At 51.2% G+C, this 25,764-nt stretch overlaps 8 protein-coding genes across 8 annotated transcripts; 6 read left to right on the top strand and 2 right to left on the bottom strand.

Annotated features, from left to right (window-relative positions):
- Positions 1-476: 476 nt before the first annotated feature.
- Positions 477-1,760, top strand: SMAC4_02057 (uncharacterized protein; the record flags this gene model as incomplete). The annotated part of the gene is made up of 2 exons (XM_003350296.2): positions 477-627; positions 688-1,760. Exon 2 carries the CDS (start codon positions 738-740, stop codon positions 1,758-1,760), a length of 1,023 nt encoding a protein of 340 aa, XP_003350344.1. The 5' UTR covers positions 477-627; positions 688-737.
- A 233-nt stretch (positions 1,761-1,993) lies between these two features.
- On the top strand, positions 1,994-4,192 carry SMAC4_02058 (uncharacterized protein). The gene is made up of 5 exons (XM_003350297.2): positions 1,994-2,115; positions 2,172-2,216; positions 2,354-2,804; positions 2,862-3,319; positions 3,385-4,192. Exons 1-5 carry the CDS (start codon positions 2,103-2,105, stop codon positions 3,861-3,863), a joined length of 1,446 nt encoding a protein of 481 aa, XP_003350345.1. The 5' UTR covers positions 1,994-2,102; the 3' UTR covers positions 3,864-4,192.
- A 595-nt stretch (positions 4,193-4,787) lies between these two features.
- SMAC4_02059 (uncharacterized protein) lies at positions 4,788-8,641 on the top strand. The gene is made up of 2 exons (XM_003350298.2): positions 4,788-7,408; positions 7,515-8,641. Exons 1-2 carry the CDS (start codon positions 5,402-5,404, stop codon positions 7,713-7,715), a joined length of 2,208 nt encoding a protein of 735 aa, XP_003350346.1. The 5' UTR covers positions 4,788-5,401; the 3' UTR covers positions 7,716-8,641.
- A 4,655-nt stretch (positions 8,642-13,296) lies between these two features.
- Positions 13,297-14,858, top strand: SMAC4_02060 (uncharacterized protein). The gene is made up of 3 exons (XM_066089700.1): positions 13,297-13,727; positions 13,789-14,019; positions 14,076-14,858. The coding sequence occupies exons 1-3, from the start codon at positions 13,607-13,609 to the stop codon at positions 14,789-14,791; spliced, it is 1,068 nt and encodes a 355-aa protein (XP_065946966.1). The 5' UTR covers positions 13,297-13,606; the 3' UTR covers positions 14,792-14,858.
- Positions 14,859-15,196: 338 nt separating this feature from the next.
- SMAC4_02061 (uncharacterized protein) lies at positions 15,197-17,612 on the bottom strand. The gene is made up of 2 exons (XM_003350300.2): positions 15,916-17,612; positions 15,197-15,865 (listed from the first exon to the last, which is right to left on the bottom strand). Exons 1-2 carry the CDS (start codon positions 16,305-16,307, stop codon positions 15,340-15,342), a joined length of 918 nt encoding a protein of 305 aa, XP_003350348.2. The 5' UTR covers positions 16,308-17,612; the 3' UTR covers positions 15,197-15,339.
- A 95-nt stretch (positions 17,613-17,707) lies between these two features.
- Positions 17,708-19,312, top strand: SMAC4_02062 (uncharacterized protein; the record flags this gene model as incomplete). Its single annotated transcript, XM_003350301.2, has 3 exons — positions 17,708-18,030; positions 18,098-19,000; positions 19,089-19,312. Exons 2-3 carry the CDS (start codon positions 18,604-18,606, stop codon positions 19,310-19,312), a joined length of 621 nt encoding a protein of 206 aa, XP_003350349.1. The 5' UTR covers positions 17,708-18,030; positions 18,098-18,603.
- Positions 19,313-19,602: 290 nt separating this feature from the next.
- SMAC4_02063 (uncharacterized protein) lies at positions 19,603-20,121 on the top strand (the record flags this gene model as incomplete). The annotated part of the gene is made up of 1 exon (XM_024655616.1): positions 19,603-20,121. The coding sequence occupies one exon, from the start codon at positions 19,603-19,605 to the stop codon at positions 20,119-20,121; it is 519 nt and encodes a 172-aa protein (XP_024511491.1).
- Positions 20,122-24,206: 4,085 nt separating this feature from the next.
- Positions 24,207-25,019, bottom strand: SMAC4_02064 (uncharacterized protein; the record flags this gene model as incomplete). The annotated part of the gene is made up of 1 exon (XM_003350303.1): positions 24,207-25,019. One exon carries the CDS (start codon positions 25,017-25,019, stop codon positions 24,207-24,209), a length of 813 nt encoding a protein of 270 aa, XP_003350351.1.
- Positions 25,020-25,764: the final 745 nt, after the last annotated feature.

Raw genomic sequence — 25,764 nt, 5'->3', positions numbered from 1 at the left:
TGCTTCCAACCGAGATGAGTGATGTGAGACTTTGTGAACGTGGCGTGTTGGGTACTATCTTTATCATTTCATTCTCCGGCATATATTTCAGATACTGTTCATACACCATTCATATGTTCGAATAACGAGCACCTAGCAATCTGACGAACAGACATCGGGAATGTTAAGCTGACAGTGAATATCATGAAGGGAAAGAAGAGGGCAGCTAAAGGGAACAAAAGAAGAGAAGGGAAAAAGAGAAGACAATGGAGCAATTCATACATTCTCCGGCGTGGAAAAACCAGAATCATCCATTCTCCCTTCTCCGCGGGTCGAATAAGAAGCAGGAAAACGAAAGGAGATAGATGGAGACGGTACCGGAAAGCGTAATTCTCCGCATCACGTAAGAAGGCCGATATCCGGGGCCAACGTCGTGGATTAGTAAGTCGATGACTGTGATGTTGCTTTGAGGACGCGTCCACTCGGACGAACCTCACTAGCAATTGGAGCTGCCCCACTTTCAGCTATTCGTGATTCATCAACCTTCAAAGGATGACTCCAATTCTCCTCGAAGACATAAAACCTCAACACCGTAACAGTGACGTTGAGGTCTGTCCCAAATATCCAAAACATCAATATCACCGTAAGGTACCACAGCCTTCAAGTTCCCGGTCTCAGCTCAGTTCACTCACTAACCCGCTCACCCAGACACAACGCACTCGCGCCCCAAAGCAAACAACGACAACAAGAGATCCAAAATGGCCTCCCAATCCATCACGCTCACCTACCTAACAGTCGACGTCTTCACCTCAACCCGCTACCTTGGCAACCCCCTCGCCGTCGTCCTCGTCCCGTCCTCTCAACGTCCCCATCTCACACAGGATGTCAAGCAGCGCATCGCCCGCGAATTCAACTTCTCCGAGACCGTCTTCCTGCACGTCCTCGACGACGAAGCGCGCGATGGATCATCCGTCACATCCAGGGAGATCGACATTTTCACCATCGAGGAGGAACTTCCATTTGCTGGACACCCCACGGTGGGAGCGGCGTATTTGGTGTTGAATCATTTGGGTTGGAAACATGTTGATACGTTGGTTACTAAGGCGGGGCCGATTGGGATTAGACCGTTGGAGGGGGATGGTAAGAGGGTGAAGGCTACAATTCCGCATGCTGTGCATGTTCACTCGCAGACCCTCGGTGGAATCTTGGGGAGTAAAGGGGGGGTGAGGGCGGAAACAAAGGAGTTCATCACCGCTGCGCTATCAGACGACCCGGAAATCAGACACGCCGAGCTCAATGGTCCGGCGGTGAGCATCGTCCGCGGCATGACGTTCTTGCTGGCTAAACTGCCTAGTCTGGAACATCTGGCAAAGGTGTCGACGGCTAAGAGGCTGGATTTCAGTAAAGTGAAGGGATTGTTGGATAAGGGCGAGTGGGAGGGCGGGTTTGTTTGCAGGTATTATTATGTGCCTACTGAAGAGGAACGAAAGGATGAGGAGACGGGCAGGAAGGAGTTCAAGTTTAGGACGAGAATGGTGGAATTGGGTTTTGAGGATCCGGCTACGGGAAGCGCAGCGTGCACGCTGGCCAGTTATTTGACGGTTAGTGGGAGAGAGACGGGAGGGGCGAGGTTTGAGCTGACGCAGGGCGTGGAGATGGGGAGACAGAGTGAGATTGAGGTTGAGGCGACGGCGGTGGAGGAAATTGGTGAGGTGAAGGTGAAGGATTTGTATTTGGGAGGAACCGCGGTGGTGGTTATGAAGGGAGAGATTTATATGTAGATTTGGCGATGACCTGAATATCATGGCGTTGATGTTGTTGTTGCTGCAAATGACGAATGGAAGATACATTGCGAAAGTACCTCCTAAACGCATTCTTGTAACATGATTGGCCACTCACCGTGGTGTGCGGCTCGGTGTGGCTTGTGCTTGGCAATTCGGTTCTCTGCCTGCCGCCCAAACTTCCAAGTAGCGTCCCGTCCCAGCTCCAGGCCGTCTCACCTGCCTGCTGCTGGCTGCTGGCCGTGGCGCGGTGCAACAAAAAAGTTGGAGGACGACATTGACATCGCGACTTGAACCAAACAACCCATTTTACAGATTCCGCATTGCATTCGTATTCTCAAGATGCTTTGCGCACGTATGTCTGATCCCAAACTTACCGTTGCGCGGCGCTGTGCTAATCGATTGACGCAGTATCCGGAGAGGTTCCCGAGGAGCCTGTTGTCTCGAGGAAGACCGGTACGCAGCACTACTCTTCGTCATTGTTGTCACCATCACCGAAATCCCACTGTTCCCACCGCTTCTGTTTCCCACAAAGCCGCACCCCGACCTTGCCAAGACAGTCCACACGCAATGGCATAACTAACATATACCAGGCGCCGTCTTCGAGAAGCGATTGATCGAAAAGTACATCCAAGAGAACCACAAAGAGCCCGGCACCGATGAAGAGCTAGACGTTGAAGACCTCCTCCCCATCAAGACAAATCGGATCGTCCGCCCCCGCCCCCCGCAGTTCACATCCCTCCCATCGATGCTCAAGGCTTTTCAGGATGAGTGGGACGCCCTGGTACTAGAGTCATACAACACCAGGCAACAACTGGCGAGGACAAGGGAGGAATTGGCCACGGCGCTGTACCAGAACGATGCCGCCGTCCGCGTGATTGCTCGCTTGACCAAGGAGCGCGACGAGGCCCGCGAGGCCCTTTCCAGACTCACAGTTACGGCTTCTGCTGGCGGCGCCGCGACTGGTGGCGATGATGCTATGGCGGTGGATAGCGAGGGTCTGCCCGAGGCGTTGGCTGCACATGTTGATCAGGTTCAGGCTGAGTATGTTACCACCCTCTTTCATACTGCGAAAAGCAATACTGACAAACACGATAACAGAAAGCAAAAGGGTCGCAAGAAGCGACCAGTCCCCGAAGGCTGGGCCTCCACAGAAGACGTCTCCGCTCTCCAACAAACCGCCTACACAGATCTCCCCGTCACACAAGCAACCTCGCTTGCCCTTAACGCTGGTTATGCGGCAGTCGGTGGATTGGACGGCAAGGTGGACCTCTACTCGGTCGAGGCCAAGGCACACGAGCGCTCTCTGGAGATCGGCGAGCCGGTAACCGCCACGGTATGGATCGGCAACAAGGTCGTCTCGGCCACTTCCAGGGGCAGTGTCAAGGCTGTTGAGGGTGGTGTCGAGACTGGTTCTATAACGGAGCACGCTGGTGCTGTTACGGGCTTGGCTGTGCACCCTGGCGAGCATATTCTTGCTTCGGTGGGCGTGGATAAGGGCATCATCTTTTACGATTTGCAGTCGCTGCAGCGTGTGGCGCGTGTTTATACCGATGCTGGTACGTACTTCCTGTTGAACCCCTCCTCTTCCATCACCACTAGTACTAACAAAATGTAACATTAGAACTCACATCCTGCGCCTTCCACCCCGACGGCCACCTCTTCGCGGCCGGCACGCAATCCGGCCTGATCGAGATCTTCGACACCAAGACCCTCCAGCGCATGGCCAACTTCACCCTCGGCAGCCCCGTCAAGACCCTCGTCTTCTCCGAAAACGGCTTCTGGTTCGCCGCCACCGGCGTCGGCCAGTCCTCCGTCACCGTCTTTGACCTTCGCAAGGAGGGCGACGCCGCGCGCGCCAAGGAGCTCCAGACCGGCGACGTCTTGGGTCTTGCCTGGGATTACACGGGCCAGTACCTGGCTACTGCCGGATCGCAGGGCGTCACAGTGCAGCAGTATGTCAAGGCTAGCAAGTCGTGGACGGAACCGTTGAGGACGAGCACGCCTGCCGTGGCGGTGCAGTGGGGTGATAAGGCGAGGCAGCTGGTGGCTGTTAGCAAGGAGGGTGTGGTTTCCGTTTTGGAGCCGCAGCAGAGCGAGTAGGATCGCATTGGGAAATATGAAAGGCCGGACTCGGAGGAGAAACCCATGACGGTGGGCGGCGGGGAGCAGCTGAAGAGAGAACTGAATTACTCTGGTCTCGACTGGTTGGCGTTGAATCAATGATGCCAGCCAGAGCTCAGAGGCGTGTGGAGAGGTCGTCTAGTTGGTATTCGAAAAGGGCTCGTGCTAGATATATAGGTTCAGAGCCGGGATACTATCGGGAGCTGATTGTTATGAAGACCATGTTTGTCAAATATATTCCTTCACTGATGTATCTGATCATATGGAAGCGAAACAATGCCTATCTTGTTGAGATACTGCTACGCGGCTTCACCTGATGTTGATGATGTCAACTTTAACGTTGTCTGGCAGCAAGCAAGAGCAACAATATCAGGGCCCAATATCAGACCTTGAAAGAGCTTACGATAAGATCAGGGATAGTGCAATAGTGCAATTTGATAGGCTGGGGGCTGTTTGTTCCTGAACGTCCGAAGCGGCACGGATGTGTTTATCGACGACTATGTCTTTCTGTTAAGAGAGCACCATTACGGCAACGGGATATAATGTTAAGGCTGTTGAGGTGCTAACAGGGCTACACCAAGCTTTGCGCTTAGCTCCCGTCCCCGCCTCCAATTTGTTGGTCAACTTTATGTTGAGACAGGCACTCGTGAAAGACGGCGACTAAGCCGTCGAGGAATAACATTGTACCTTAATATTGGAAACCCAATGATTACTGAAATGGTACAAAAAGCACAAGGAAGAGCATCATAATCGTGCCTGTGACGAGACTGAATGGGATGGTTAAACAGCTGATGGTTCACAGCGCCAGTGGGCAACCTGGATATGGTCAACCTTAACTGCAGCCCCTCATCGATTGTGTGACCAAGCACAACAAACGACCTCCACGTTCCCCTGTGGTTGCAATAACACAACGGCTTCTCCATTTCATTAGCAACTTGGGAAGAAGACCCCGTGGGTGTCACAGATATACCGCTCACCTCCTTCCTTTGTTCATCGAGTTTTCTTTTCCATCGATCACGGTGACAGTAAGACTTCCATTTGTCTACTTGGTCAACAACAAACAACAACAGCAACACGCTATTCGCTCATTTGCTGACCAAGCTGCTTGAGCAAGCTGCGTTTGCCACCACCGACCCCCGAGGCTGCATACAGCTCTCCAGCTCTCCTTCAACCCTGTCCTGACTTTGCTTGATCACCGTCCAGCATTACGGACGAATTGGCCTTTTGTTCTTTATTTCAACACGTGGACGATTTCAAATCCTCGGAATCCGGGGAGAACTATCCATCGAGGCGATTCGGCCTTCTTGCTGGTCGTGTCATTCATCACCAGCGGCAAGGGAGAGCCCGAAAGTTCAAGGTCTAACTGTTAGTCCGTGCATTGCCGCGGAGGCGACTGTTCACAGCGACAGACGGCAGTAAACAAGCATTAACAATTCACCCACCGAACACCGACACTTGGCAAAGGTTTTGAATCACCTTCCTTCCTGCCTCCTTCCATCCGTCTCCCCCCCGTCACTATGGACGCGGCGGATGACTGGTTTGGTGACGAGGGCGATTTCAATTTGTTGTACCAGATTGATCATCAGCTTGTCGCCGAGGGCGCAGTGGAATTCGAGGACCATTACCAGGACCATTTGGAGGATAGCGATAACAACGAAAACAACGACAACGACAACGGGGACAGCAGTGACTTTGACATCGACCTCGACGACTACCACGGCGAACTGGTAGAAGTGGACTTGGACGACAACCATAATCTGGTGGACAACGACATCGATCTATCGGACATTGACGACGATCCACGTTTTGAATTCCGCGACCTTTCGCTCGATCTCGAAGAAGTACTATCAGAAGAAGAGGGTCACTTCCACTTCAACATTGACAGCGACGGCCCGCAGTCGCCCCGCCATCCCATCCAAAGCCCACATTCCCCACAGTCTCCGTCATCTAGCGAATCTAGCCTGGTCGACGCCGACCCTGGATTTGACATCGACCTCGACCTTCCTTACGACTTTGAGCACGACTCCGGCCTCGACATTCCCGGCGTTTACAGCAGCAACAGCAGCGGCTTCTCGACAGATATAGACGAAGACAGCGAAAACGACGACAACGAACAAGAAGACGAGGACGAAGACAACAACGAAGACACCTCAAACGACGACGAAAGCGACTACGATTCCGATTCCTCTGTTGAACGCCGTGTCCGCGAACAATTCAACATTTTCGAAGCCAGCGCGCGTATCGAGGCGCGTCTTGACGAACTAGAGCAACGCCGTCAGCTGTTTGTGCAAGGACTGGCTGAGGCGCGTCGGCAGTTCGAATCGATTGCCGGAGAGGAGGTCAACCGCCGCGAACAAAATCGTCACCACCCGTATCGCGTGCCGGCTCTGCTTGACCGTCGCCGGGCTCAACAACAGCAACAGCAACAGCAACAAGGCGGGGGAGGTCTTTTGGGTTTGGGTGAAGGACCAGCTGCCCCGCGAAACAACAACGCCGACAGGCTGGACGAACTAGTCGAGATGGAAGTAGGATGGCCGGGTGGCCGGCGGGCAGACAGGCGCACTCCCGCTGCCGCCGCCGATAACGACCAGAACAACAACAATGACAACCCCGCACAACAAGACAACCAAGTTGTCATCGACCTCACCTCAGATTTGGAAGATTCTGACGACGCGCCTCTTCGAATCGGTCGGTCTAGAGTAATTCGCCGTCACCGCCCTTCAGCATCAGTTGAAGCACGTCGCGCAGCACGTCGCGCAATGTCTGCCAACGCCAACAACAACGGTGCCGCCGCTGGTGGTGCTCCTGCCAACCAAGCTGGCAACGAATTCCCCGAAGTCATCGACCTTACGCAGGACGATGACGACCCCGCCCCAGCTGGCCCGGCTGCTGGTCACCGCCGTCGAGGAAACATCGAACGCAGCCGCAGGCCCGTGAACCGTCGCCCTGCCGCCAACGAACTCATTGTCGACCTAGGCGAAGTCAATTCCGACGACGACGACGCCATCGCTCGCGCTGCTCATCGCCCACCAGCAGCACGTAACTTCTTTGGCGCCCCCGTCCGTCCCCCAGCCGCCGCCGGTAGAGCCGCGCGCGCAGGTGGCGGTGGTCTAGGCGGCGCGTTTGACAATTTCTTCCAGCTCATCCGCATGGGCGCCTTCGCCAATGTCCGGCCGGACCTCGAAGTCCAGCTCATCGGCTTGGACGCCAACAACAACCCTCTGGGAAGAAACATACCAAACTTTGACTACGGCAACAACGGACGAAACGGAGGTGCGGCGGCGGCGGCTGCTGCTGCTGCTGAGCAAGCGAGGAATGCACTCGCGCCGCCACCGGCTAGGCCAGGGTTCACGAGGGCGACGGGAGAGGATCTGGCTATTGTTTGTCCGAGCTGTGAGGAAGAGCTGGCTTATGATCAGGATGAGGAAGACCAGAAGGCGGGACAAGCACCGACGCCGAAGAAGGCGAGGACGAGGAAGGATCGCGAGGAACACTTTTTTTGGGCTGTTAAGGAGTGTGGACATGTGAGTATTTCTTTTCTGTTCCTTCTTTCACCCATCCATCATCTGAGGATGAGGACGAACTGAGCTTTGTTTGAGATACATGTTGCTAACCATGACAACCAAACAGGTCTACTGCAAGAAATGTTTCGAAAACCGCAGATGCATAAAGAACACGGGCTTCAAACAGCAGGATCAAGGGTCCTCCGGTGCGGCAGGTTCTAGTACCGGCGGTCGTGCGGCGTCCAAGACTCAACAACTACTTTGCGCGGTGGACGATTGCTCGGCTGAGGTTGGTTTCAAGAATGCTTGGGTTGGGTTGTTCTTGTGAGCTTTCTGTCGGAGCTCACGGGACGTCGTCTTTTGCATAACGCCATCACCTTGTGGCCATACCCTCAATACCCGTCGCGTTATTGATGGCTGGCGGTATAACATCGACAAAAATTACGGTGGACGTCAGCAGACGACGCGCCTACCACATAAGACAACATCGCCCCGGTTTCTCATGGCTTTTTTTTGCGGCACCTTCCTCTCCGGTCACTCTCTCTCGGTTTTCTTTTCACGCTCTCACGGTCTACCCTGGTTTACGGATGTCGGCGGTCTGCTTATACATACTAACATAGCGGAACATAGCATGGCACGGCTGGGTGTTGGACGGTTCTTATTTGCTTTTATAGATGGCATATCCTTGATAGAGGATGCTTCTCTCTTTTTCTTTCCTTTTTCTTTGGTTTCGTTTCGGTCACTGGAGCAACGCATGGCTGGATGGCCGGAACAACGCATGGATGGATGGATGGATGGATAAATGGAAGGGAAAAAGGTTAGCAATGGTTGGCGTTATTAAAACAGGATTTGTATTACTATGCCACGGAAGATATGGCATCTGTGTAGTCATTGACTTCTCCCTGCCTCTTTTACTTCCATGTTGATGATGATTGTTTGTTTGTTCGTTCCTGGACCCAGGACCCTAGACAGTGAGGGACCAAGGGGAATAATATCGACCACCGATGATAGATGGACAATGAGGACGGTTGGCTGTATTTAGTACGCTTGCTTCGCGTCATGCGTTGTGGGAATATGCCATCTTATACACAGGCGGCGCTCCCGTCTCGAGACACTCAGTGGCAATGTGGTGCTCAACGGGAACTCATAGAGTTCCTTGAGTCTGGGCGCAGATACATAACGTAGTTTATCAAGGCAGGTGTAAAACCCGTTCTTGCCTCTCTTCAAGGCCCAATCATTCCAATTTTCGGGTGGTGCTAATCTTCGTGAAGAAGGCAGGTGCGATGTTGTACCCATTGCGGCGTAGAAAACTTCCGCTGCCTGCCCAATGTAGTTGGTTCTGTCACCATCCTTCCTCCCTTGCTTCCTCTATCTCTTCATTCGTTCGCCTGATCACCTGCACGTCAGAATGGACTCTTTGTGATTGCGGCGATGCTTGGGACTCGCTCCGGCCCCGTCTTCTTCTCCCGTCCGTCGCTGTCCATCGTTCCTTCTCACCATCCATCTTTCTTCCTGCTCTGCTTCGCCTTTCAGGCACACTTCTTTCCTGGGTTGACCTCCCAAGTACACCCACCAACCTGTACAACGGAACTCAATGGAACAGCTCTTCCTGGTTAATTTTAAGTAGATAGCATAGAGTTCATTCAAAGGCAGGTACGACAGTCATTCTTGCCTCCCGTAATCATCATTTCCCTGGGTGCTAATCTTTATGAAAACGGCAGGAACGACAGTCCTCACCGTCTTTGAACTTTCACGCTTCTTGGTTGGGTCCGCTCCCAGAGCAGCCTTTTTCCACTTCCTTAGTTTCTTCCCGTTTCCTCCCATCTGCCTGATCGCATTGGATGCTGCCTCTCTTGTTTCTCCACTCCGCCCCCTCAATCTGTCGAGTCCCGTCCGTGTCCTCTGCTCCTTGTCCTACTTCCTCCATCATTCATCTTTCTCCCGTCTGCTTCATTTACCCCGACACTCTCCTCATCCTCGTCCGCCGTTCCCTTTACTTGCTTTCAAGCTGCCTCATCTTTGCCCAACATCCCTCATCGTATCGCCATGACCTCTGAGCCCTCTCCGCTCTTCCCTTACCACACTCTGTTGTTCATTCCCAAAGAAGGCGAAGTTATCGCACAGGCAGCATCCATCACCTCCTAGTAAGCTGTCGAGGCGCCGTAGTACCGGGACCGGACTGCTCCCGAAGCTCTGATCTGTATCTGCGTCTGCTTCTGCTTCTGTATCACATGAGTGCACTTATGCGACGCAGATGTAAGAATGATCATCACGTGGGCGTTGCGGCTATTGCCTCTGCCTCCATCACCTCACCAGCGACGTTTGTGGGCGACATCAGATGGGGGAAGCCGACAAAGCTATCTGGGCAGGTCTCTTCACCAGTTCACGCTTGGCTTGTTCGCTCACCATTACACCATTACAACCAAGTGGGAGCTTCTAGGAACCATTTCTCTCTCTTCCTTCTATGCTGCCCCTTCCACACTGGCTTCATGGCTTTTCGGCTTCGGCTTGTTCATTTACCTCTAACTTTCCAGTCCTGTCACATCCATCAGTGCAACGAACATCGCGGTTTCGCTCTGCTGTCACGTCACTCCAAGCATTTCGATGGTCTTCAGTCACTTCCCAGGTCTTTCGTTTGACAAGATCATGGACCTGTCAGCAAAGTTTCAAGCGTCGCATTTCTCTTGTTGACAAATGACAAAATGCTGACGATTCCCGTCAGTCAAGAGACATGGGTTTCCACCACGTTACTCACACACAGACACTTTGCCCTCGTTCCTCATCAGGTCGATTCAAGTTGCCAGCCACCCTCTCTGTCCTTCACATACAATTCAATACTGGTTTGTCTGTTAGTTTGGTTCTTCTGCCATGGGGTGAGCAGGGGAAATCTAGAGCTTTCATTGGCTTTCAACGAGAGAAACTGGCCTCCGTTTGAAGCATTATGGGACAATGGCAAGGGGTCAAAACGCCACAGAAGCCTCTTATGCCTCTCTCCGCCTGCTTTGATGCCTCTACCGTCTCCTCTAAGGCCTTCAAGACTGGAAGATATAAGAGAGCAGTCCCCTCCTACGGCACCCGTCCACTCGAAGCCTGAATGCATTTCCACCCCCAGTGGTTCGAAGTGGAACTGGGCGTTTTTTGTACCAGACTAACAACCAAACCAGGGTTAGATTGTACCTCTCTGCACCCATTCCCTCATCATTTCTCTTTGCTTTTTTCATGTATCCCGTTGAGCATTTCTTCCCCTTGTACCAGTACACACGGGCTATCACAATACAACGGCCGATGAGCTTCGGACAGCTCTCGGGCCCCGGTTGTCCGCGGGCCGGTTCTATGATCTTCACGGCCCACTGATCTGGGCAGGTCGAAATTTGGGCTTTGCGTAAAGCGTTGATACTTTAGTACGTACCGCACCTCCTACAACGCCAAGCGCCCAAGCTCGTCTCCACGGCTCTCCGTTCCCGCTTAATAAAATATTAAAAACGTTGGAAAGAATTCGCGTAATATAAAGTTTGTTAGCAGCTAGTAGTTAAATGCAATACTAGATAAAAATAATTATATTGATATAATACTATGCAATAATATTAGTATCTGTTTACTGCAATGCCTTTACTAGCCTATAATAATAGCACCAGTATAGAGATGCTACACTGAACTATGCACTTGTAGCAGATCGGAGCGGAAGCGGTAGGAAGTACGACAGCAGTGCTAAAGAAAGCAGCATAGTAGCAAAGACAATAAAGGAATGTTATAAAAGAGATCTTAAAGAGAACTCTGCTCTTAAGACAGAAGAGTATAGCGAACTCTGCACTATGAGAAACAACTATTATAATGAACTCTGCACTATAAGAGTAGACTGTATTGTATTGCTTGGATTGTGCTTGCTTGCTTACTTGCTTGCTTAAGGAGTGACTAACTAAAGAAGAGAAGAAGTCTTTATGTACACGAACGTTAAGTATCTAGAAGCTTCCAAAGTATAAAAGCTTCTATAAGTTAATAAGAGTACTTGTAGGAGCATTATATGTAACAGGCTGGGGTGCATATGCCCAGACGGCCAAACCTACAAAAGATAGGACGATGTTCTGCTTGCAAGGCAGAACTCGGAATGCACACTATATAGCCAATGTCAACCTGTGACATTATACTATGAAAGGAATGAACTGAATCTATAAGCTTCTAGTGCATTCTATGATGACAAATTAGTCTAGAAGAATGCTGAACAAGTTAGAGAATTCCAGAATACAATAGCAAAATCTTTGTATTCTAGCACGTTCTGTGGAGGCTGAGTCGACTGATTTTGTAGAAGAAATAGTTCAATCAGCTTTCTATACTACAAGGTAGTACAAGGCAGTTACAAAGCACGGTACTAGCCACATGCTAACAAATAATTAACTATGAGAAGTAAAAGAAGGAAGGGGAAGTGCTACCTCTAGCTGGCACAGTTAATTACAGAAATAAAGTAGGTCCAAGAACGGGAAGAGTAGACTGTCACGTAAATAGATGCACCGAATCAGAATGTATGAATCTCAGCCATAACACTCCTAATACTTCCAAATACATTATTATTAAAAATATTCACAACATACAACTTTTTCTATACTATATTTATAATATAAATATTTTCCAGATCACGTCCGTTACGTATTTATATTACATATAAAATACTACCAAAAACGAAAAAGAACACATTTTTATATCTTAATTACTTTGAATGATATGTATGCGTCACGAGCCACGCGCGCCATCAATGGAGTCGCAAGGGGTGCGGTACGTACCGAAGTGTCGACGCTTTACGCACCACCGAAATTTGACAAAAGCCCAGAGCCGCCGTATTCTTTCCTTTTCCCTTCCCTAGCGCAATCGATATTAGCCGTGCCCCCGTGCGTACCTAGCGGATGCGGTCCACTATCATCAACCACGATCATGATCTTCTTCTGCGCTTTCTCTCCTCTGCCTGTCCTTGTACCTGCCCCTTGTACCTTGCACAAATGTTAGCACAACGCTCGCGCGGACCCGTGCACGAGATCAATTCCCGAACCGTTGCGGCGCTGGGGCTCTTTGGTCAGACCCGGAGATTAATATTCCGCTACGAGGCATCCGTTTTTTTCTTCATCTTTGCTTTTTCCTTCTTCTTGCTCGGCTAAAGCTCAGGACCGGGTGCCTGGAATTTGTATCCACATGGAAATGACGGAACTCGTGGAAAACGGAACTCAAGCTAGCCGTGCAACTCGGGCCGATCCCCACGATATTAGCCCAAGCCGTTTTCGGGAAGCTGCGCCGAAATTTTCAGGGCTCTTTCTGGGGTCGATTTGGAGGATCCAATGGTCTCCAGCGGTCCCCAGCGGTCCCCAGAAGCTCCGCTTTGGTGATTTGCATCTGATATCCGAGATACAGTACACAGATACAACTTTACAACCGCGACATTATCGGCATGTCAATCGCATGTGCCAACGGTTCGGAAGGGTCATTTCGACATGTCGATGAATCCTACGAAATTCCACCGACCGGTCCGACCTAGCACTCGGAGCCGAACCGAGGCCTGGCTTGGCGATTCACTCTCGCGCGAAGGGAACATCTCAAAGTTGGTGCCCGGTAAGTACCTGAACGAGATGGTTGCGGTTGTACCAGGGGGAGTCCCGCTGACAGAAAACTGAAAGACAAACTCCAAGCGACGTTATCGTGAGATGATCTGGGCACACTTGCTCGCTACTGCTAGGGCGTCGGTCTCAAAAGCTTTGGTGGAGATGGCACTAACCCATCGGGGCTTTAGCTGAGAGGCTTGATACCGGCCTGCTGTAGTGTATGGTGGTACCAGTGTAGCACTGAGGCTGCATTATGCGTGTGATGATCGGAATCGCTGCAAACACCATGTCATCCAGTGCTGGATTTGTCGATAGTCCAAGACTTCGTCGGACTGGGCTCCGAAATACGTCACAGGTATGACCACGATAACATGGAGGGTATTCAGTGTGGTTGTACTAAGTGTCTCGCTCGCAGAGATGGTGGTGTATAGCATCCTCACCACTGTTAACTCAACAGCCGTAAGCACTAACACCGAGTGAGAACCAGCGCATCGAATGTTCGTGATGGTCCACCGTCGCGGAGTCAGCAACATGCGTCAAACTGATCGGATAATACTTTCCTCATGGGAGATGTTAAACCTCATCTCTGGCATCCGAAAGAGATCTTTTTTGGTGTTACTTCTGCAAGCGTCACAAGATGTTGCTCAAAACCGCTTCCAGGCTCCTCTGCCTCCTCGCCCTCGCGGGTGAGGCTATCGCCGGGGTTCATTCTAAGCCCAGTGCACAGATCGCCAAGATCATCAAGCAGGCCAAGAAAGGTAACGGGTTCTTCAACTAGGTTGATGAGTTCGTGATGATGATTGCTAACAGGGTGGACAGATGGTATCGACTTGGAAGCACTTCCCTTCGCCCAAGCCGCCTTCCGCTCCATTGAGGAGATCTACGAAGCTGCTAACATTCAGACTCGTTACGACTTTCGCAATGCCTCAAGGATTGACGTTCATGCCCATGCGGTTCCCAGTTTCTACTATGACTTGGTTCCCTTGACAGGCGGCTCTCCCACTCCCGAGTGGAGCGTCCAGGACCATCTTCAGTTCATGGCAGATAATAGTGAGTGACCTTTGGCGAAGATATCAGTTGTGACATAGACTAATAATGCTTCTTAGACATCACCCGTGGCATTATCTCCATGTCAACCCCTGGTGCCACGGTTTTCTACGGGAATGAAGCATACTCCGTTGGCCTTGCTCGTCTGCTGAACGAGTGGCTCGCCGAGCTCAAGCGAAGTTACCCCAACCGGTTCGACTTCTACGCTGTCATGCCCCTACCCTACAACACCGCTGCTCTCAAAGAAGCCCAATACGCCCTCTCGTCACTTGATGCCCTCGGTCTTGGCCTGCTCACCAATCACGAAGGCTACTATCTTGGTAGCGCCGCTCTGGCACCCTTCTTCGAGGCCCTCAACAACACTATTCCCGGCGGCCCGCACGTCTGTATCGTTCACCCCACTGAGCCTTTGATGCGCGTTGGCAACGGTTCCTCTGTCATTGTGGCAAACCCGACCACCTATCCTACAGGCTTTGTCGAGTTCTACTTTGAGACGGCTCGGGCTCTGATGGATCTTGTCCTCAGCCAGACGCTGATCAAGTACACGAACGTCAGGTGGTCGATTGCTCATGTGGGCGGGGCGTTCCCAGCCATTGAGGATCGGTTCGTGAAGAAGAGCGCGGCGTTGGAGAAGCTCGCTAAGCAGGCTTTGAACTCCAGGGTCTGGTATGATAGTGCGGGCCCGACTTACTTTGCTCAAGTCAAGGGCCTGCTGGGCTACGGCGTCCCTAGTTCGCAGTTGGTCTTTGGCAGTGTGAGGCTTCAGTCCCGATGATGGTTGTACGAGAAGACCACATGCTAACTATTCGGTCGATCAGGACTTCCCGTACTCGCAATTCCCCTATGAGGCTTCTGCAAAGGCCATCGTCGATGCCGACTTCCTTACCGAGCTCGAGAAGTCGGCGCTGTTTGAGAAGAATGTGGAGGATATGTTCCGGGTGCACTTCGATGGGCACAAGGACTGAGACGCGACGCAGTCAACAATTATATTTCTTTCAGGGTGACTACGCGTTTTCACTCTTCCCAAGCTTAACTGGTTCACTAGAATCGAGTCATTCACATTGATCAGCAACCATCAAAAGGCAAAGACTTCACCATCTAAGATCTATGTCTTGATTGCTACCAAAAGCTTGTATCGTCACACCCTTTTCTTCGCCAGCCATATTCCTTTGTTTTCTTTCTCATTCCCAACCCACGACCTTACGAACCACGGCTTCCCTTTCCCACGGGATGCCTGCCAGAAACGTTCCACCCCAGCATATCAGCTTGCCTCCTACCTTCAACTTGCCACCTGGAATCCATATTCTACTTGACCGGCCATTCTTAACATGATGGTTGCCAAGGCGACGATTGAGCAATCTCCCGTATTCCCGGTGCATCCGCGATGTCCAAGTAGTTTGGTCTTGATCTACGAGGTGCGCTACTGAACGTGTAGTTTGTCTCATTGCTCAGGTCCTCCCGGTATATGGGAATTGTAATGTCCTCAACGCCCGAGATATCAGAGAGCAGTACCCGTGCTGTATCTCTTGTCTGAGATGAGAACCCTGGGTCCGAAGATCTCGCAAGCGGTTTATTGAGGTTGTTACGGCGTGGCGAATAGCCTGATTCCAGGTCGAACTGAGATCTTATGGCAGCCACTCTGCTAGGCACAATCGGAGGGTCTAAACTTGGGTCTAACATCACGTCAGTAAACCCCCTATTCCAACCGCCGTTGCCGTACCGTCGCCCGTCCTCCATCCAAAGGTCGATGGTCCTTAGACGACTCGACACTTGGTTGGGGCGTCGAAGGACAGCCTGGAGCTCTCTCTCAAGCTTGTTCTTGCTCCAAACACGCTCGGCTCGGGACTCGCTGGAAGGTGTCAGCATAAAGCGGAACCGGACCCATTGTGGACAACTCACCTGCCCAGAATGGCTCTGAAATACCCGACATATTCGGTAAACTCCGCCAAAGTCATTTTGACACTCCAGAGTACGCTCATGTTTTCGTCTTTTTCCTCTTCTGTACCTGGCTCTCGATCGCCAAAGTACCCAAGAGCATGGAGTGCGGTATCAAGCCGAGAAAGCTCGAACATGCCGTATGTCAGCACGACAAGCAAGTGATGGGCCTCCACCATCTCCCTTCTCTCCCGAGGTATTTCTTGGAGATCCCTCAGTGGCCTCTCGAGCTCCCTGAGCACTCTCGGGATATCCTCGACGAGGGCGAAGAGGTTCGATGGGACCTCGAGCACGAGGATTGGAACCAACCCGGTGCATGTGGTCATTAGACCGGTGATTGCTTCCTGAAATTCCATTTCTTCTTCTTCTTTGCTTCTGCTTGTTTCTCGCGCTTGCGCAGTTTCTTTGTCTTGTTCAAGTTGATTGAACGGTTGATGGAAGAACGACTGTTTCAGTTGCTCTATGGCGAACTGCGTTCAGTATTTGAGCAACTGAGTCGGCCATTTTCGAGTTGAACATTCACCGGGCCTGACTACCTGAGTCACTGTTGGTGAATGGGCCGTCTAGTGTCATCCGAGTTACTTTGACGCTCGGTGAAGGGAGTGTCACGAACTAAACCTGCCCTCTTTCATGGTGGTTGAATATCCCACCCAGCATCAGTGACGTGCAATGGCAAGTGCGTAAGCCAACAGGCTGGCTATCAGACCAAACGCTTGGGTCCTATTGTCTTGTCGGTAAGGTGTTACAGCCGATGGTCGGTAACGTCTTTGGGTTTTTGTTTGGTACTGATCTCGTCCTACTATACTTTACCGTGAGCAATTGAATCGGGAGGGAAAAGCATGTGCTTCATCCGACGCATTGCGATTGCAATGGCTCTAAATGGGAGGCATCTATTGCTAAGCATGGTTGTCTCATAGTACATTTTCTCTGTTTCATTGACCCATTTTTGCCTGCTTCATCCAGTATTCCGGGACGAGATCTGATCAGTGCCAGTAGCCCATGAGAAAACTCGAGCAACAGCAATTTCTTCCAACAGTCTTTATGATAAATAGCATTGAAGCCATAGCTCTCTGCTTGATACACCGGTTCAGGTATCGGAGTACCGATGGATCAGTCAGCCAATGGAATATGCAGATTTCCGCCCGCCTTGTAACTCTGGTCACGCAGTACGGCCACCTTTCCCCTGCTACTTGACGATGACGAATGCACCCCGCTCATACCTGCTCAGTTCACCACAAGAAGCAGGAACAATCCCAGAGATTGAGCAAGTCGTCGAAAAGTGGTCTTCTATGGACAGAAGGCGAGACCAGCCACAGAAAATATTGGGGGACCCCGAACATACACGCCCTCGTTTAGGACAAAGTAACATAGACTGCAGTCGGTCCAGACCACCAAGACCATGGCATCGCTGTTGACACCGAGCCTATTCTCGTTCCTCTCATTACTCTCATTCCTTTCGTTCCTCCCCCAGGTAGGTATTTGGCAGTTCCATGTCTGTTTACAGCCCGACGAGCTCGTTGGGGTCTTGTAAATTTCCCGTCAACATCGTGCTCTGGAGTTCACGTTTGTCGATCCCGAGCGAAGCATGATATTGCTCCCCTTCCCAGCTGCCGAACAACCAACCCACCCATTATTCACACACTGTTTTTGACTGGCAATGGCTTTCTTCCTGCGGCTCTGTGGAACGCAAGGTACAGCCAGGTGGAAGGCATGCCCTGCAGGCCAGTTGGCCGTGCTACATATATGCACGTTGAATATTCCTGGATATTTTCGGGATTTCTTTTATATGCACGTTGACTACGTCCGGATACTCTCTGGGTTTCTACATGCCTGTTGATAATGTGCGGATACTTCCTGCATTTATTGTTATTTTATTTTTGAAAAAAGGTTCATCCCCTCTTTCCCTCTCTTGGTATATATTCCTTCCACCTCTCGACCATTTCACCGATTTTGCTTTTTCTCTTCACCATTCTATTTTTCTCACTCGGCCACGGTCAACCGTCCCTGAGGCAGCACAGGCAGACTTGCATCGATCCCTAACACAAGGCAGACCTAACGAGCACAACTGGTTCGTCTTTGGTAGGCAGTCAACCCATTCCTAAGTCCGCCTTGTCTGAGAAACAAGCAACCTAACGTTGATCCTTAGATTCGGGAGATTGTATGCTTCCCAATCATCGGACACTCGACACACCCCAGATTCTCGTCGTTGGGCCTCTCGCGGGAGTTAGTTGGCAAGCCTGCAACCAATCAACCCGAACTATCGACTGAGCGTACAATCCTATACTGCTAGTCTGCAGCCGAGGCAGCGAGTAATTGGTCTTCTTCCACGAGCGAACATCTCTTACACCTTTGAACTCGACGGCCGTGTGCCTCCGACATCATTACAGCAACAGTATCCAACGAAGCCTTACAGCTTGAACCTGTAGTCCTGATTTCGGTGATTATCCTTCCGAGTGGTCTCTCGACAGCGAAGCCTGACGAGCGAAAAAAAAACCAAAGGGGTTGGAGCATCCAGACGGACACCTTACTTGCCCTTATATATAACATGATCTGGCCAAATCTCTTCGAAGACCACTATCCCCTTCAGGACCCTACTGTTTTCCAAACAGCTAACTTATTTCAAACCAAGAGCGGCAATACATACGCGTCATAATGCGGGACAACGCTAGCTCCGCGTATCCTTGCGGATGGCTTGTCAACGACAAGCCCTGCCCAAGAGGTATGACTTGTGGCCATGACCATGATTCATCCCAGGTCGAAAACTGGAAGAATGATATGGGAAAGAAGGACTGGAGGAAGGGAGAGAAGTGCGAGCACCTTTCGAGGGGCAATTGCCTCTATTACCATCCCGCATGGCACGTCCAACGCAATCTCTCATACAATGAGACGACCGTCAAGCGGCATGACTTGATCCGAAAGGATTTAAAGCTTTTGGAGTGGTTCAAGTTGCAGGACCTAGACATGGGAGAGGATGCACCTGTCGAGATTAAAGATGTGCGTGCCATCTCCAGCTTCAACAAGATTGGCAACAACCAGATAGCGGTACCAGGTATGTGCAAACTTCGGAGTGTCTTTGTGTTCTGGGAGTGAAAGGAGAAAGCGTCTTTGCTAACTTTGCGGTTCTGTCCCTCCTCTAGGTGTTCCTCCGCGCCTCCATCCTTTGACCCAGCGGCTCAATCTCAAGCTTGATCAACTCAATAAGTCCCTGACAGGGAACTACTCGACGTACACTCATCACTTCGAGCCGCTCATTCGATCTAGCGAAGTGGCCGATCCCAAATATGCCTTGATCAAAGCAGACATCGTCACCAACGCCAGTAACCTACGCAAGATGTTTATGCTCTTCCAAATCAACAACTAGAACACGAGCGCTATGATCTCACCTAGAGACATAACACACTCTTTCTATCAAAGTGGACGTCGGATCCACGTCTGAACACCAGTTTGGGCCACGGCAGCGGCTTCGAGCAAGCAACGTGCATCTACGACGACCATGAAGACGAAGTGCTCAAGAGCAGCACAAGTCACCATCGGGTGACACAGTATCGCTTTGGTGGCCTGCAGTTGGTCGTTCAGTCGGAGGTGGACGCATACCACTGTGACTGCCATTGCCCAGGGGCAGGCAACATTGATCCCGCTTTACCAGAGACCATGTCAGCACTGACTATCGACGAAGTGGTCCAAATCGACGACGCGACAGTGCGGTCTCCGCCGGCACTTCTGGGCAGACCAGCATCCTCATTGTTGACTCTTCTGTCTTTAGCATCACCTCCGTCGACTGCCCCGCGACTCGACGAGAGAAACCTCCCCCCTCACCTCGCCTACTCCACCCCGCTGTCCCCCAACTACAAAGGAACCGGAACCTCCAGTCTCCGGAGTCCTCGCAGCTTCCGCCGTACGCCTGATCTCCTCTACCACCTCGTCCCCAACCCTCCATGTCTTCCGTCGCGGCCGCAACATCCCCGCCTCCTGCCTCGTGGAAGTCAAGACCCACAAGGTCAACTACACACCGCTCTTCAACGTCGAAGCTCAGCTGTATTTCTCGCAAGTCAACAAGTTGTACGTTGCCAAGAACGACAAGGGAGTTTTTCTCCCAGCAACGTCAGCAGGGGCAATGGCAGCAGCAGCAGGAACCCCGTGCAGGACAAGACGGAAGATATCAAGCAATGAGGAGAAGCGGAGGAAAACCAAAGACAGCTCAGGAAAGTGGTGGCGCTACTCAAGAAGTTAATCGAGCTGGCGAAACAGTATCAGAAGAAAAAGGGGCTTTGCAGGTTGACGCTTGTGATGATAAATGATGGGGAGGGGGAGGAGAGTGCGGTGAAGGCTACGTTGTATGCGAGGCTGGGGGATGGCTCGGGTGAGCGTTTACTGGAATTGGTTAGATGCGGATGGTGCTAAGGGGGAGGTGGGAGTGCAGGTGGGAGGTGAGGATGCGGGAGATGTGGATTTGAAGGGTAAGGGTAAGAGTGTGGAGGATACATAAGACTGGGCCGAACCGCTCAAAGTCAAGGTTACAAGGTTGGTGGAAAGGAATCTGCTTTGGATACAACGTGTGAGAGTTTTGCTTTTTAGAGGGAAACAAAGGGTAGGTAAACCGGATGAGAAATCCAGCGACATGACATACGGTCGTGTTATGAGCGTTAGGATATGGGAAATCTTGCAACGAGGGAATACAGCGCAGAGATAACAGCAGCGTAAACAATAGCATAGACAGATAGCATACACGATAGCATACACGATAGCATACACGATAGCATATACGATAGCATACACGATAGCATATACGATAGCATACACGGCAGCAAATTTACAAAGTTTTGAGATTAATACCGTTTGACTTACGACGAAAGCCTTGGTTTTGTGGACAATCTGGGCGCTAGGCCTATCCTCAACTGATCACTTCGCTCCAAGTCGCTTCGAAAACTGACATCAGTTAAAAGGGCATGTTCACCCACCAGGTTCTGTGTTGGTGAACATATTCTGAATAAATGCTGGGAACTATCAGCGGTATCTAGATAGAAAACAAGAGGCAACCCTTTTTTTTTTTTAAAAAAAAAAAGGAAAAAAGAATTGAAAAAAAAAAAGAAGACAAAGAAGACAGATGTACGTCAAGAGAAATTCGTCGCCTCTTCAAATGCAAGGCACGCATCAATCGGACCACCCGATCCGAATGCCTTTACGCTCCCCCTTCTCCCCCCTCCCCCTCCCCTCCCCTCCCTCCTTCCTCATGTTCCAAACCAAGGTCAAACTCAAAATCGTAGACCCACGAAACACTCCCTTTCACTTCTTCCCGCCGTTTCCGTTTCTGTCCCCGTTCCCTCGCAATTTTCCGTTCTTTATTGAAAGTAGGTCCTCATTCCCGACTCTCTCTGACTTTCACCCGTCCGATCTGTGGCTAGTCCGTAAACATTGGATGCTTGGTAACTTGATTATCGACCATTTTTCATTCTTGTCAGAGTCTTCTACGAGAAAGCGTTGTAAGGCTTTTCTGTCTTCTTTGGTGACGATTTTAAGAAAGAAATGCGTGGATTGGGTAGAAAGGGAGGTCGGAGGGGATGATCCGGATGGATTATATGGATCTCCCGGCCGGGGTCCGGGAATAAGTGGATCCAGAAGCGCCGATTGTAGAGCCATTCGGACGAGAGTCCCGGTCGCCGTCCGGGCTGATATTTAGGGCAGGCAAGTCTTGCGTCGCTCAGCCATGACGAAGTGACGCAATATACCATTTTTGTCAAAATATCTCGAATTATTTAGGTCAAAGTTCATGCGGCCTGGTAGTGGCTATACCGTACTCCCGAAATGGGTCTGGCGTGCACGTTGCGATAGTGTGGCCGGCTCGAGGCCGGGTCTCCGTAACGGGCCCGGGGCGCTGCGTTCGCAGCATGCGGCCTCTTCGGCCACCAACCCAACATCCAAAGTTCTCTCGGACATCGTTTCTTCTTCAGTTCTCAAGCGCATATTTCCATCTTCATGTGCATTTTTTCCGTCAGTGTTATGTATGGCAAAATGGGACAGAAGTGGAAGTGCAAAGTTAAACCCTAACCCGCTGCGCGAACCTCTGCCATTTGACGAATGCCCCGGCTTCAATGGGCGCTGGTCGTTCTTTCTCCCAACAACGAGTGCTGACGGGGCGGGGTAAGCCAGTCCCCCACGACGACATCGTTCTTTCCTTTCCAAACCAGACAAGAAAATCGATAATGTGATTGCCCTACTGCGCAGGAACTTCAAATTCCCTTCTCAAACTATTCTCTACCCTAATCCCCCCTTTGCCCGTGCGAAGTCAGTTGCCAGCTAATTTCGCAACACCTCCAATTGCGCCCTTGCAAAATCCACCTCGCTTCACTTCTCTGCTTCATGATGCACCATGCCGGAGACGCCATCATACCAACAATCCAACTGTCGGCCCTCTTCGCTTTCATCTACAGCATGTTTCTTCCTTAGATCTACGACGTCATGATGTTGAAGAAGAATCGTTAAGGGACAAATGACTGTTGAACATGGTACGAACCCCCCCCCTGTAAAAACCCTGGCGTCCCACGTTAACATCACTGACCACCGAACGTTGTCCAACAGTTGCCAAATCAGTGTCGCCAACTGCATTCGTTGCGATCATGTTCCACCTAATCACGACTATGGTTCGGTCTCTCCCAAAAGAGGCCATCAAGAGTGGCCTCTCGAGGCCTGCGGCGTCCAAGACCCGACGCGATGGTCGGGTCGCCATAACGGGCCTGCGGCGGAGCGCAACACGCTACCATCTTTTTCCTCCACCAATCAACGTCCATGATCCACAAGGCTGCCTTTCCATTTTGGCAGACGCTCGAGAGAAACTTCCCCAGTTTGCCCAATTCATTTCACTGATTGTGCTCCAGGCCCGTTGATCGTCGCTTCCCGTGTCCCTCACGGGCTCACCGGGTCCTTGGTGTTACTGTTAGCCTGAGGTGCCTCGCTCTAGGGCTCCGACCTTCGGCCTCCGACAACCGTACAACGACCTATCGTCAAACAGCATTGCCCTACTAATACCGATATCCATTACGAAACAAGTTCGAGCTTCTACGATGTCCACTTGCAGTTGATGTTTGCTTGTTCACGGCTCAACGGTCCGAATCAACTACTCTGTTACAAGTCCTTCGAGGCACAGCAGCCGTCCGGCGCCGCAATCATCAGGCGATATCCGCATGCCAAACATGGGCACAAATATCGGCCCCAAGCGCCCGAGACAATGGTCAAGCATTCGTTGGTCACCGCTTTTCTTGATCCTTTAGAGGGACATGGAAAAAGCTAACGACGTCCGGCAGGGCAGATAAGGGAATCTGAAACGCCCTTGGTGAACTGGCTGCTATGTATCACCCTAGGGGGCAAGCGTGCCTGTATTGTGATATCGGCTCTTGATTGGGGGCAAGTCTCTCATTGCGCCTGAGGTGATGGCTCTCAAGGCGACTGCAATATGGAACGAGTGTCACAAAGGTGCTAACATCCGTCTGCCATTACCCATGCCTTGTTTATGTGAGGCTTTATCAAGTCTTACAAGGAGCCTTTTCTGCACACTGACGGGAAAGTGCTGTAGATTATGCGCCCAGAGTCTGACAAAGCCTTGCCGGGGAAAAGGCAGTTCGGTTACTCGTAACCTGCCACTTACTTCCCTCTTGCCGTGCCCATCCAACGCTATGGGCGTGTTTTCCTCGGCTACCAATTGTGTGGGTGCATGTCGACGGAGGCAGCAAGGCAAAGAAAGTCGAGTGACAAGAAGTCCAAGTACGTCTAACACGCTCTTAATCCCAACATCTAGGTTCGTACTACCAAGCCGCCTCCCGTTGAAGGTCACACTTCGGGTGGTCTGACAACGTTGACAGGTTGCCTGTTGGCTATCTCTTCGCAAACCAGCCAACGGAAGATGTTGGAGTTGTCACATTGTGTTACACTCCAAACCTTCATAAGTTCAAGGTTTCATCCATACGCCCTGCTACTGGGGAGGTATCAAGATGGTGCAAATGGACTGTCACGTCTTGCTATGGAAGAAACGTCAAGGTCGAACAAGTGATTGGCTGGCTGCGGTGTTATTCAACATTCAAGTTTCATGTTGCTGTGCCACTGGCTTGCTACTTTGCACCGGGTTGTATTGCACTCCAAGGCGGACTTCAACGGTACTTTGCTCTCAGGGGTAGCCATTGACTCCAATCCCTTTGTATCTCGCATCCTGCTGTGCGTCTCTCCTACTCCCCCAAGACGTTCATCGTGTATCATTCTCGTTCTCGTTACACCACCAACACCGCATCGCTCGCGGTGAAGTGATGGACATAGCGCAGCTTCCCTTGAACAAGCCTGAACTCGTGGATGTCTAGCAGTGCTCCGTCACTTCCGCCCTTGCTAAACACGCTCACAGCCCCCAAACCCTCGTCAATCACATACATCCTGTCCGTATTTGCCTTGCCATTCAAGCTCACGGGTTGACACTCCTCGGTGTAGTACTCGCTTCCCTCCAGCCGGGCGCACGGTGTGCCCCAGGGCAGTTCATAGTTGTCGTTGCCGCTCCACAGGTCGAGGTACGAGTTGGCCACGATCTTGAGCAAGTCCCGGCTGTCTTGCTTTGCCGCAACAATTGCGGACCAATCCTCTGCATCAACATATGCGAGCGTCTTTGTGGCATTGAATTGCGGCTCGGTCGAAGGACGTGAGATAACAACGTCTATGATTTTGGCCTTGAGGCCCGCGCTACCAATGTTGTCGTATGTGATCTGGGTGCCGATGATGTACGGGTTCTTGGGATCCGTGACAATCAGTTGTGAGTACGTCTTGCATTCTCGTTGGTCGACGAAAGTGCGAGTGTAGTCGATCTTGAGCGGAGTGGTGAGAAATGAGGTGTTTATGTCGCGCTGCTTGTAGTTCTCGCGGTACAGAGGCGAGTTTGAAACGAGCATTGGGTCGACTTCTCCATAGGTTTGGGATTCGATGTAGATGTCGGTTTGCATTCGAAGGGCGGCCCATTGACAGTTTCCTGCTCCTCGCTGGGCAAATGAGGACTGTATGACGGCTAGGAGGCCCAGGGCTGCTAAGGTGAGACGAGCCATGATGCGGAATTACTGGCACAAAGAATCTTGTTCTCAATGGTAAGGACGCAAGAAGTGCATCAATGATCAAGTTCATCTGGACGCATACAGGTAATAATTGTCTCTCAAAGCAGAGGATATGAACTCCGAGCCAAATGCCGCGAGCGGTTCATCTATCGACGGCAATACCCATATTGTTCCTGGCATTGGCGACCCCGCTCGCATATGGGTAAGTCCCCTCAGTGACGATGTACGCTCCGTCCGTCGACCCTGGAATTACCCGGCAAAATATGCTAATATTGCAACCAGACAGTTGCGTGGGTACGTTCTCAATGCTGCAAGTGGCTTACTGATGGTTTCTGGTTCACGATCAGAGACACAGGCATGAAAGCAGGGCCAGAGATCAATGCCATCTCGTGATGTGATACCCGAAGTTTGTTTACCCCCAACTTCAACAATACCAATACCGCGCAGAAAAAGTATGTCGTTGGAACATGTGTCGTGAAAAATCACATTATTTTTTTCAGCCGCATGTTGCTAGTGTCCTCAGATGCGGTGTCGTCTCACAAAAGAAGCAAAAAGCTAACAGTCGGCATAAACATAGATTCGTACCAACTGCACAGCCACCCGAAGGATTGGAATGTCAAACAGTGCCAAATCTCCATTTGGATGCCGCATCATAGTGGGTTGAAGTAAGTCCGATCACCAACTGTATGTCTTGTCCTGTCTTGACTCAGATGTAAGTGCAGGCTTTCGGATACCGACA

The sequence above is a fragment of the Sordaria macrospora genome, chromosome 4 (assembly GCF_033870435.1).
Source record: "Sordaria macrospora chromosome 4, complete sequence".
Taxonomy (NCBI): Eukaryota; Fungi; Ascomycota; class Sordariomycetes; order Sordariales; family Sordariaceae; genus Sordaria; species Sordaria macrospora.
The sequence above is the reverse complement of the archived record's forward strand: the minus strand, read 5'-3'. Positions and strand labels throughout refer to the sequence as shown.

What these genes read in the sequence shown, in the direction of transcription:
- SMAC4_02058 (XM_003350297.2), top strand. An exon ending in GTTGATCAGGTTCAGGCTGA is followed by an intron (nt 2,805 to 2,861) that starts GTATGTTACCAC and finishes ACACGATAACAG; the next exon opens with AAAGCAAAAGGGTCGCAAGA. An exon ending in GCGTGTTTATACCGATGCTG is followed by an intron (nt 3,320 to 3,384) that starts GTACGTACTTCC and finishes ATGTAACATTAG; the next exon opens with AACTCACATCCTGCGCCTTC.
- SMAC4_02059 (XM_003350298.2), top strand. Translation starts at nt 5,402, where the DNA reads ATGGACGCGGCGGATGACTGGTTTGGTGACGAGGGCGATTTCAATTTG. An exon ending in CTGTTAAGGAGTGTGGACAT is followed by an intron (nt 7,409 to 7,514) that starts GTGAGTATTTCT and finishes ACAACCAAACAG; the next exon opens with GTCTACTGCAAGAAATGTTT.
- SMAC4_02060 (XM_066089700.1), top strand. Translation starts at nt 13,607, where the DNA reads ATGTTGCTCAAAACCGCTTCCAGGCTCCTCTGCCTCCTCGCCCTCGCG. An exon ending in CATCAAGCAGGCCAAGAAAG is followed by an intron (nt 13,728 to 13,788) that starts GTAACGGGTTCT and finishes CAGGGTGGACAG; the next exon opens with ATGGTATCGACTTGGAAGCA. An exon ending in TCAGTTCATGGCAGATAATA is followed by an intron (nt 14,020 to 14,075) that starts GTGAGTGACCTT and finishes AATGCTTCTTAG; the next exon opens with ACATCACCCGTGGCATTATC.
- SMAC4_02061 (XM_003350300.2), bottom strand. Translation starts at nt 16,307, where the DNA reads ATGGAATTTCAGGAAGCAATCACCGGTCTAATGACCACATGCACCGGG. An exon ending in TTCAGAGCCATTCTGGGCAG is followed by an intron (nt 15,866 to 15,915) that starts GTGAGTTGTCCA and finishes GACACCTTCCAG; the next exon opens with CGAGTCCCGAGCCGAGCGTG.